Source organism: Nicotiana sylvestris, chromosome 12 (genome assembly GCF_000393655.2).
Source record: "Nicotiana sylvestris chromosome 12, ASM39365v2, whole genome shotgun sequence".
In the NCBI taxonomy this organism is placed as follows: domain Eukaryota; kingdom Viridiplantae; phylum Streptophyta; class Magnoliopsida; order Solanales; family Solanaceae; genus Nicotiana; species Nicotiana sylvestris.
Window position 1 is genome coordinate 128,018,267 of NC_091068.1, and position 12,768 is coordinate 128,031,034.

Genomic DNA, 12,768 nt, shown 5'->3' on the forward strand with positions numbered 1-12,768 from the left:
GCAATGAAAATGGCATCACTCACAACTTCTCAGCTCCCAAAACTCCCCAGCAAAATGGAGTAGTGGAAAGGAAGAACACAACTCTTGAAGAGATGGCAAGAACAATGTTAATCGAAAGTGGAATTGCAAAGAACTTCTAGGCTGAAGCGGTCAACACTGCCTGCTAATTGGTGAACAAGTGCATGATCAGATCACTCATGAACAAAACCCCATATGAGTTGAATGGAAGGAAACCCAAGCTGACTCACCTAAGAACATTTGGGTGCAAATGCTATGTTCTCAATAATGGAAAGGATCAACTTGGTAAATTTGGTGCCAAGATTGATGAAGGAATATTTCAGGGCTACTCTTCTCAAAGCAAAACGTACAAGATATACAATAAGCGGACTCAATGTATTGAGGAAACTGTTCATGTTATTTTTGATGAGTCTTATCCATTTTGTGAGAAGAGTGCTGAAGAAGATAAAGATGGAGAACCCCTACTAGTCCCTGGTGAAGTCATTGACATGACAAATGGAAAGGCACATATGATGAGCCAAGTAAAAGAGCTGAGTGAAGACAATACTACCTCATCTTCAATGGAACTAGGTACTTCAATTATAATCACTAAAGCTAAAGAAAGAGCGGTTGACGCAGTTCAGGGTACTCCACTAGCACTTGAGAGAAGAACATAGGAAAACCAGTCAAATGTACCCACATTCTCTTCAAATGTACCTTAGATGTCTAACTGGAGACACAAAAGCTCTCATCCTCTTGACAACATAATTACCCCTCTAGATTTTGGAGTACAAACCAGGTCAAAAGCCAGAAATTCCCTTGCCTTCTCAGCCTTTCTCTCCCAAATAGAACCCAAGAATATTAAGGAAGCCTTGAAATATGCGGATTGGATTACAACCATGCAAGATGAGTTACATCAGTTTGAAAGGAACAATGTCTGGCACCTGGTACCTAGACCCTCAGATCGAACCATTATAGGAACCAAGTGGGTATTTAGGAACAAGCTTGATAAACATGGAAATACCACAAGGAACAAGGCCAGTATAGTGGTTCAAGGCTACAATCAGGAGGAAGGGATTGATATGATGAAACATTTGCTCCGGTCGCTCGCATGGAAGCTATTAGAATTCTAATCGCTTTTGCATCTCATATGTATTCACCTTGTTCCAAATGGATGTCATAAGTGCTTTTATGAATGGACTTCTTAAGGAAGAAGTCTATGTGAAGCAACCTCAAGGGTTTGAATGTCATGAACACCCTGATTATATGTTTAAACTGGACAAAGCATTGTATGGGTTGAAGCAGGCTCCTCGAGCTTAGTATGAAAGGCTCTCAAAGTTCCTCTTGAAAAATGGTTTTAAAAGAGGGAAAACTGACAACACCTTGTTCCTAAAGAAACGGGAAAAAAACCTGCTCATTGTTCAGGTCTATGTTGATGATATCATTTTTGGGGCAACAACTGAGTCTCTGTGTGAAGAATTTGCAAAACTCATAGGAAGTGAGTTTGAAATGAGCATGATAGGGGAACTGAGCTTCTTCTTGGGTCTTCAAGTAAAATAGTCCCCAAAGGGTACATTCATTTGCCAGCAAAAATACATCAGGGAGCTCTTGAAAAGGTTTGACATGGAAGCATCAAAGGTGATAGATACTCCCATTGCGACGGCCACTCTACTGGACATAGATGAAACTGGATCTCCTGTGAATCATACCATGTATAGAGGCATCATTGGGTCTCTTCTCTATCTCACTACTAGTAGACCTAATATTGTCTTCAGTGTGGGGCTATGTGCAAGATTTCAATCAAATCCCAAGGAATCTCATTTGAAGGTTGCCAAAAGAATTCTGAGATACCTTAAAGGAACACAGGACCTGGTTCTTTATTATACCTCAGGTGATAGTTTTAATCTCATTGGATATGCTAATGCAGACTATCTTGTGGACAGGAAAAGCACTTCTGGAATGACTCACTTTCTAGGATCATGTCTCATCTCCCGGGGAACAAGGAAGCAAAATTCAGTGGCTCTTTCAACAGCTGAAGCAGAATATGTAGTTGTAACATCCTGTTGTGCTCAACTTCTATGGATTAAGCAGCAACTGGAAGATTTTGGGGTACTTACTGAGAGTATGCCCTTTCTATGTGACAATACCAGTGCACTCAACATGGCCAAGAATCCAGTTCAACACAAAAGGACCAAGCATATTGATGTAAGACATCACTTTCTAAGGGACAATGTGGAGAAAGGGTTGATCTATATGAAGTTTTGTAGCACAGAAGACCAAATTGTAGATATCTTCACCAAAGCATTAAGTAGGGAATATTTTGAAAGAAACAGAGTGAAGCTGGGGATGCTAAAGCCCAATTGAGAACCTGATTCCTCATTAGTTGACTATGAAAATCACCTTCAGGAAAAACTAGCTAAAAGTGTTTTTTGGCCAAGTCTAACTCATTTCAATACCGTTGTAGGTAAACACGCATGATGAGTATAGAAGTTGTAAGTGCAGTACATAGACGATAAAAGAGGATTGATACTTTCAAATAACATGTCAAAAACCTAGTTCTTGTACCAAAGGTGAGTAGTTCTGTGCATTCTTTAATACACGTCTTAAAAAGGTACAAAACACAACTGTCATGTCATCCACCTTTTTAGATCCTGCTATCATGTCTATTCACATCAAATCATTCCATCTCTCTCTGAAATGTTGCACTTCTCCATGCACAACAACCATTTCAGAATCGGTCCCTATCTCTCTCTTCATAATTATCCATCCCTAATAAAACCCTTTTCTTTTCTCCACAAACCATAAGTCTTCCATTAGAACTTCCTAGAGTACCTTCACTCCATCTGTACAATGGCTGATACAAACTCCGACATCCCTGCCTCAGTCATCACTGGTACTGAAAAACCTATGGAGTCCTCTGATCCCTCTGAGTATTTTATAACCACTCCTAATTTCCTCGCTGAAATCACACCTTACCCAGATTCCTCGTCTCCTTCCATTTCAAAAACCCCTAAAATTGTTGATCCGTCCTCTCTATCTTCTGAGGTTCCCACTAATCAAAGAACAAGTGGAGAACAAGGTCAAAGCCATGAGGTCGTAGAGGGTTCCTCCATTGTCTGATGAGGATGTGTTAATCAAGTTGTCACGACCCTAAAACCAACCCGGTCGTGATAGCACCTATTATGAAACTAGGCCAGCTGACACAACTTCCGAATTAACCATTTAATCAATAATAATCATTTTTACGCCTTTAATTAATCAGATATCTCAAAATGTAATTCTAAATGAACAGTGCAGAATAAATACACAAGCCCAACATCATGGTGTCAAGTCACGAGCATCTACTAAGGTCTGAATACAACAAGAGTCTAAAAATGTACAAAATACAGTGTAAGGAAGACAAGAGGGAGAAAAGCAGTGCTACGAACGTCAGCAGCTACCTTGCTAACTACAATGAATCTGTCACTGAGGAATCAACACTCGCTACCGTGTTCAGAACTACCTGAATCTGCACACAAGGTGCAGGGATAATGTGACTACGCCAACTCAGTAAGTAATAAAGGTAAATGAAAGCTGAGCAGTGAGAAAAACACATAAAACACAACATAACGCTACATCAAATGCAGTACCTTTCCAAAACTGTACAGAAATCGTTTTCTTCGTAAATCAAGCTCATTTTCAGCAAAACACTTTTTAAACCACTTTCAATAGTTTCAAACGAGTGATAAAAATAGTGAGTAAAAAATGATAGAAACGTAAATAACCCCTCGGGCAAAATATGTACCATAAACAGCCCCTCGGGCATAATATCAACAAAACCAGCCCCTCAGGCTACCTCACAATCACTCGTAATCAACCCCTCGAGCAAACATGGATCAAGAACAGCCCTTCGGGCATCAATATGAAATATCAACAGCCCCTCGGGCTACAACATATCACTCACACTAGGTATCCGCGCTCACGAGGGGTGTACAAACTCCGGGAGGGGCCCCTTACAACCCAAGCACAATAACAAGTCATCTTGTGGCATAATCAAACAGGCTCTCAGCCTCATATCAAGCCACCTCGTGGTGTAACAAGTTAGGCCATCGACCTTATAATCATAAATCAGTTCCACACTGCTGCGGCGCGCAGCCCGATCTCATAATATCCTCACAACATAGGCCCTCGGCCTCGCTCAGTCAGAAATCTCTCATGCCACTCGGGCAACAGTAAAACATGATGCTCAACCCAAAATATCATTTAAAATATCAAAATGGAGTAAATATAGCTAAGTTATGAAAACAGTAGAATACAGCATGAGTGAGTACAAATATGAAGTAAAAATAGTGAGGAATAGTAGTAAAAATCCCCTAAGGGTTCAAAACAATTGGCACAAAGCCCAAATATGGCATTCAGCCCAAAACATGGTAATAATTTCCAAAACACAATGATATCAAACAATTTACAATCAAATACGCGACTTAACAGTCATACAGGACGGACTAAGTCACAATCCCCAACGGTGCACGACCCCACGCTCGTCATCTAGCGTGTGTGTCACCTCAAAGTAGCACAATGATGTGAAGTCCAGGTTTCATACCCTCAGGACAGATATTTACAATCATTACTTACCTTTATCTGGTCCAAACTCAAGCCCGCGATGCTTTTTCCTCTCGACTCGGCCTCCGGATGCTCCAAATCTAACAAAAATCGAATGTATACCATCAAAATATGCTAAGGGAACAAAGCTCACTCGAAAATAACCAATTTGCATAAAAAATCCGGAAATTGGCCAAACTCGACCCCCGGGCCAACATATCGAATTCCGATAAAAATCAGAAAACTAGAATTCTTACACTCTTACGAGTTCATACATATCAAATACATCAAAATTCGACCACAAATGACCCCTCAAATCCCTAGATTTAGGTCTCCAATTTCCAAGCCCTAACTTCCAATTTTTAGGCTTAAATTCCACAAATTGCATGATTAATTAGGTAAAAATAACATTAGAATTGAGTATTTGGTCCATAAATCTTACCTCCAAGTGTTTCCCCTTGATTCCCTTTTCAATCCTCCTCAAAAAGCTCCAAAATCGCCCAACAATGGTGAAACTTAGACCTAAAATCGCGGATATGGCCTTTTAAAACATTCTGCCAAGCACTTAAAATCTTTTCTTCGCGAACGCGGTCAACGCCTCACGTTTGCGAAGCACAAACTCATGTTGACCATTTTTCCCTTCATCTCGATCGCGACTTCCCATATGCGAGCACGAATACTTGGCTTTCCAACTCATCATGAACGCAACTCCCCACCCACGAACACGAAGAACAAACCCTCCAGAACCCCATCTGCTCACCTTCCTCTAGGCAAATGCGGCAAGAGCCTCGCGAAAGCGAGGACCATTGATCTCAAACCTTCGCGATCGCGAGACCACCTTCGCAAACACGAAGGCCAACTTCACAGCTCTCGGGACCTCAACCAAATATGACAACATATCCCATAACCTCATTCAAACTTGTTTCACCTTTCGGAATGCCCAAAACAACATCAAAACACCAAAATCACATCAGATTCAAGCCTAAGAATTCCAAAAACTTCCAAATTCCGCTTTCAATCAAAAGGTCTATCAAACCTCGTCCGAATGACCTGAAATCTTGCACACACATCAAAAATGACACAACGGACCTACTCCAACTTCCGGAATTCCATTCTGAACACTATATCAAAATCTCACCTATCAACCGGAAAACAAAGAAATAGATGAAGAAAAGCCCATAATAATTAATTACTAAATTAAACTTGAAAATTCAATGTTGTAAGTAAGCTAAAATTACTCAAAATGGTAAAAAAGAAGAAGTCACGAGCGTAGCTCTACGTCCAAAACTATCTGATGACCTAAAAATGGGAAAAAAACTATTTATACTAGGCTGAAAATTTTGGACAAAAATACCCCTGCGGGGCTAGTGCGGACCGCACAAAATCGAGTGCGGCCACACTAAGTCTCTTGGATTGACTAATCTTCTCTCTGAAGTTGGCCACTGCGGATAGCAATAAATGCATCGCGGCCGCGGTTCTTCTATTGCGGTCCGCACAAAATGGACAGCGGACCGCATTGACCAGGTTCCCTAAAATGTCACCTCTCTGAACTTTGGCTCTGCGGACCACACGAAAGCATGTGCGACCGCAGTGGAATCAATGCGGACCGCACAAAGTCCTTTGCGGCCGCATTGCCTGGCTGACTGAGAAGCATACTCTCTGATCTTCATCTTTGCGGACCGCACAAAATGGTGTGCAGTTGCATTGGCCCTGTTTGACTGAGCTTGGTCTTGATATTGGTACTTGTGAAAGTTTCACTCCTTTTTGAGCTAGTTTTTGACACCTTGTCACCTTGTTGATCAAACCTGCAATCAAGTACAACTTGTGAGCCTTTGGGACTATTTTGTACATATTTCTAATCAAAACTTAAGCGAGAAGGAGTGTACAATGCATCATATTCCCTAGTTATCAATCCCACGTCACCCTATCTCATATAGGTCAGATAACACAGTGTAACTGAAATTTCACAATCCAACCTAGCCCATAAACCTTAGAACCACATTTCCACTTCTAAAATCATCCATAAGACCAAAATCTCACATCTATACTCTGAATAAGCCCGAACAAGTTGTAACAAACCATACCTGCAACCTCAGATGCAATTACATGATATACCACATAACTCAAACATTCATAGCGATAACTTCTAATCACAGTAGTTACTCAAAACAATCGAATATCGATAATAAGCCTCTTATCCAATAAAGCCTCATTCCAACACTTCCGTATACTTCCAATGATAAATAGAACACGTAGAAAGTCATAACCATTCCTCAGATCAACCATTCGTGAAGCCACTTCTCATTTGTCAAGGAGCCTAGCAAATTTCTGAGCCGAACTTCGATATTATCCTTCTAACACGCTAAAACCGAATCCGTTTGTATTCATTATAGATCCCCAACGATCCCATCTAATCCAACACAACTACTCTGGTGACATGACACGTCAATACAATCTGAAGCCACAACTCGTGCAATCTGCGCACCAATAAGCAACAATCCGAACATACTCAAATCATGACAAATGACTCGAATGGGAGAGCTGTACCACAAGCTCACCAGTACCACCACCACACAATGCTGGAAACCCATCACACGTTGTAGAACCAGAACACACGAATTTATCCCTTAGGATCATACCTCCATATAGTTCTTCTCCAATGCACGACCTCATCCAAACACTGGTCCACATGAAACACCTCAAGTCACTATGTCAAAATCGACAACCATGCACAATTTGATATCTGTAACCAAAGCAAATCATCATAACCATGGCGAAGCAATTGACATAACATTACATAGACCCGAAAGGACACAACCGATACACCCTCTGCCGAGCAATACCCAATACTCTTTCCGCTCGAATTCCACTGAGAGACCCCAATAAAAACCACACCACATATGCCTATAACCAACAAATCCTAACGCCTCGCAATACAAAAAGGTAACTCATAGATCTCTCCATATCACTAATAAGCTCAATAACAATGAAATCCACACATCCCCCAACAATACAACTCGGAGTCAACCAAGCCGACTCGATATAGAACACACCTCCATGTTGGCCTACCAATGAACCCCTTATCAAGGAGTTCCTAAAGTTGCTCCTTCAACTCCTTTAACTTCGCCACTGCCATACGATACGGTTCCTGGCACCAAATCAATACCGAAATCAACAACCATGTCCAACAACATGCCCGGCAGCATGAAACACATCTGGAAAAAGTCCCTCACCATCGGAACTGAATCAATGGTAGAAGTATCTGCACCGACATCCATCACGAAGGCCAAATTAGAAAAAAAAACCCTTCCCAGCCATCCACTGAGTCTTCAAAAATTAAACCTCCCTACTGAAAGCATAATCCGTCAAACCTCGCCACTCCATCTGTGGCATCCTTGGCATAGCCAACGCCACTGTCTTAGCGTAACAGTCCAGAATAATACGACACGGAAAACAACTAGTCCATACCCAATACCACACCAAAATCCAGCGTACTAAGCAACAAGGATCCACTCGGGTCTCAAAACATAAAATAGTTACCACACAAGACCGATATAAGCGGTCCACAACTACAACCTAACCTGTTTATAAGAACTCCAAGTCTCCAAATCCATACAGCACGCGAATCACCATATCTGATCCCGACTCCACCGTCCGAATATACAACACACCTCTAATACCCAATCCTCCCACAAGAGGTACTCCTATAATTCTTCTATGCCACCAAGCAAACTTGAATATTAGCAGTCGATCCAACAAGAGAGTGCCGCAATACCAATGAAGTATTATTAGCTCACTCACATTGCCTTTGTTCTAAAACGTATACCCTCATCAGGCCACAATAATTAGTAATATCATTTCCCTAATCATCTGAAGCTGTCCGTGCTGCCTAAGAATTTTATGACCTTCCTTTCAGAACTGAACCGTAACCTTACACACGCATATCTCAATCCTACACAATATACCGCATATACCATACCATCCTAGGATAATCATGAGAACTTCATATCCATTCCGACCCACAAGCAACTATGTACTCAACTAGCCAAGAACTTTCCATTGATCCCATCTAGAAAAAAATCACTACACATCCCATGCTCCTCACACTCGTAGAAAATACACATCTTTAACTGTGGTAGAAACCATCAAGAACCTTCTGACTTCCATTTGCACAAAACTAAACCGTCAAGACTGAATCCTTCAAACTCAACCAAGCTACGCATGTCACTAAAACCCAAGAGCATTGCCGTGAAACACCTGCAGAAACTCATTACCTCATAAGCATCCAAAGAACTAATCATATCCTTACCATGCCGATCCGGCCTACTACCAAGCTATCCCATCTATCCAAGTTCTTTCTGATTTACCTTCAACTTGATACTTCTTCTTGCTATAACACCACAATTTCCTCAACCCAAACTCACCACATGAGACCCAAGCATAAAACCATACTGTCTAAGGCTCATAAACCGCTAGATACTCTCTTAAATATTCCCAAATGCAACACACTCACAATACCTACCCTGAAGTGACTCCCTGCGAACCCAAAGCCATTACCTTCACCTTCCTGATACTGATATATAGAATCCCCTAATGATATAGAAATACCACGAGTCTTGACACCCCCCAATGCAAACCTCAGTTTCTAGCCAATTATACAACTTGAAAATCTCCAATTATTACTGTAAAATCTTGAACCCATTAGAACCATTCTCGGGAGTTACCCACTCTACTCAAACCGCAATTAGACCGATCAAACGGGCCGACGACCCGTGCTTCATTAGCACCTCGACACCGCAGAATGTAACCTCACCTTAATGCAACCAAGCAACTTCCTATTCTATGCACCACACATCCTTTACTAATAACCACTCAGCACATTCTGTGATTCTCATACACCTATGAAGCATAACATAACCTTTGTCAAAAATTTTCTTTAATCGAGCCATCCTCGATCTCAATCTCCGTAAGCCATAACTGATTCACCCATACGCCTCAAACTGGAACCAACATAGCACATAATCGTGCAATCAACTAATCAATAGTAGGCTCCCCCACCTGGCTCAAAGCCATAGATCAAAACACACAATAACTCATAATGCATATACTCTATTACAGCCATAATACCATAGTGAGATTAAACTCAATCCTTCATAAGCTCGTGCAACACAGACCATCTAGTACTTCAAATCTTCTACAAATCTCGAGTTCACCCTTGTAACAGTCAAGCCCACTCTCTTAAGTGACTCAAATTTAAATTGCAAAATACATATATTTCACTTGTAAAAGAGATCTTCCAACAAACAACATAAGGATCGCACAAACTTCAGAACACCTGCAGGAGATAACCCACTTGCTTCGCCTCAAACTAACATCTCTTTATACCCTTCCACCGTCATAAACATTACACAGTCACTTAATCTTCCTGAGTCTGAACTCATATCGCAACATGAAATTTACTTCACTCCCCAACTAGAAAACATGAAAAGATTCTTCATACTCCCATAACTCGGGGCTATACATCAAATTAAGATGGAAATCAAGCACCAAATAGTTCTTTTTGTCCTCAGGCAGACCCTTCTCATCTCATACAATTCATATGAACACATCTCGCAGTTACACCATACTCATCATGTAGCTATCTAGTCATCACTCCCACTAATAGGGACACTATCGGACATATAGATCCAAAAGCATATGCTCACACGATCAATGCCTCAGAGCTCAAGCTATAGACAAAATTCGGCCTCAAGTCCTCCAGACTGGCAACACACATAGATCATATCTCGACTCTTGATCAGGGAATCACAAGTCGTTAATGCACAGTTGATACCGAGCGCTCATGCGCGCATACGAACGCGTGAAAAGAATTCAAAGAGTTACATTTCAAGCTGAATTAAGGATGCACGATAAGAATTCAAGAATATGATGTTTTCCCTAAATATTCTGCAGCCTCCCAAGGATAAGTACAGACATCTCCGTACCGATCTGCGAGACTCTACTAAACCTGCTCATAACTCGTGAGACCTATGTAACCTAGGATCTGATACCAACTTGTCACGGCCCTAAAATTAACCCAGTTGTGGTGGAACCTATTGTGAAACTAGGCCAGCCGACACAACTCCTAAATTAACCATTTAATCAATAATAACCATTTTAAGCCTTTAATTAATCAAATATCTCATAATGTAAGTCTAAATGAACAGTATGGAATAAATACACAAGCCCGACATCGGGGTGTCACAAGTCACGAGCATCTACTAAGATCTGAATACAACAAGAGTCTAAAAATGTACTAAATACAGTGTAAGTAAGACAAGAGGGAGAAAAGCAGTTCTACGAACGTCAGCAGCTACCTTCCTAACTCCAATGAATCTGCCACTGAGGAATCAACACCCGCTATCGGGTTCAGAACTACCTGAATCTGCACACAAGGTGCAGGGATAATGTGACTACGCCAACTCAGTAAGTAATAAAGGTAAATGAAAGTTGAGCAGTGAGAAAAACACATAAAACACAGCATAACGCTACATCAAATGCAGTACCCTTCCAAAACTGTACAGAAATTGTTTTCTTGATAAATCAAGCTCATTTTCAGCAAAACACTTTTTAAACCACTTTCAATAATTTCAAACGAGTGATAAAAATTGTGAGTAAAAAATGATAGAAACGTAAATAACCCCTCGGGCAAAATATGTACCATAAACCGCCCCTCGGGCATAATATCAACAAAACCAGCCCCTCAGGCTACCTCACAATCACTCGTAATCAGCCCCTTGTGCAAACATGGATCAAGAACAGCCCTTCGGGCATCAATATGAAATAACAGCAGCCCCTCGGGCTACAACATATCACTCACACTAGGTATCCGCGCTCACTAGGGGTGTACAAACTCCGGGAGGGGCCCCTTACAACCCAAGCGCAATAACAAGTCATCTCGTGGCATAATCAAACAGGCTCTCAGCCTCATATCAAGCCACCTCGTGGTGTAACAAATCAGGCCCTCGGCCTTATAATCATAAATCAGTACCACATTATTGTGGCCCGATCCCATAATATCCTCACAACACAGGCCCTCGGCCTTGCTCAGTCAGAAATCTCTCATGCCACTTGGGCAACAGTAAAATATGATGCTCAGCCCAAAATATCATTTAAAATATCAAAACAGAGTAAAAATGGCTGAGTTATGAAAACAATAGAATACAATATGACTGAGTATAAATATGAAGTAAAAATAGTGAGGAATAGTAGTAAAAATCTCCTAAGGGTCCAAAACAATTGCCACAAAGCCCAAATATGTCATTCAACCTAAAACATGGTCATAATTTCCAAAACACAATGATATCAAACAGTTTACAATCAAATACGTGACTTAACAATCATACGGGACGGACTAAGTCACAATCCCCAATGTTGCACGACCCCACGCTCGTCATCTAGCGTGTGTGTCACCTCAAAGTAGCACAACGATGTGAAGTCCGGGGTTTCATACCCTCAGGATAGACATTTACAATCATTATTTACCTCTATCCTGTCCAAACTCTAGCCCACGATGCCTTTGCCTCTCGACTCGGTCTCCGGATGCTCCAAATCTAACCAAAATTAGATTTATACCATCAAAATATGCTAAGGGAACAAAGCCCACTTGAAAATAACCAATTTACATCAAAATCCCGAAATTGGCCAAACCTAACCCCCGGGCCCACGTATCGGATTCCGATAAAAATCACAAAACTAGAATCCTTACACTCTCACGAGTTCATACATATCAAATACATCAAAATTCGACCACAAATGTCCCCTCAAATCCCTAGATTTATGTCTCCAATTTCCAAGCCCTAACTTCCAATTTTTAAGCTTAAATTCCAGAAATTCCATGAATAATTAGGTAGAAATCACATTAGGATTGAGTATTAAGTCCATAAATCTTACCTCCAAGTGTTTTCCCTTGATTTCCTCTTCAATCCTCCTCAAAAAGCTCCAAAATCGCCCAACAATGGTGAAACTTAGACCCAAAATTGCGGATATGGCCTTTTAAAACATTCTACCTAGCACTTAAAATCTCTTCTTCGCGAACGCGGTCAACGCCTCGCGTTCGCACAAACTCATGTTGACCATTTTTCCCGTCATCGTGATCGTGACTGACCATACGGGAACGCGAAGACTTGGCTTCTCAAATCATTGCGAACG

General features: G+C 41.2%; 1 protein-coding gene across 1 annotated transcript; it reads left to right on the forward strand.

Moving 5' to 3' along the window:
• Positions 1-1,620: 1,620 nt before the first annotated feature.
• LOC138883705 (secreted RxLR effector protein 161-like) lies at positions 1,621-2,361 on the forward strand. The gene has a single exon (XM_070164410.1). The coding sequence runs from the start codon at positions 1,621-1,623 to the stop codon at positions 2,359-2,361; it is 741 nt and encodes a 246-aa protein (XP_070020511.1).
• The last annotated feature ends 10,407 nt before the right edge of the window (positions 2,362-12,768 follow it).

Bases quoted from the DNA above. Each gene is read 5' to 3' on its own strand.
- LOC138883705 (XM_070164410.1), top strand. From the start codon at position 1,621: ATGGAAGCATCAAAGGTGATAGATACTCCCATTGCGACGGCCACTCTA.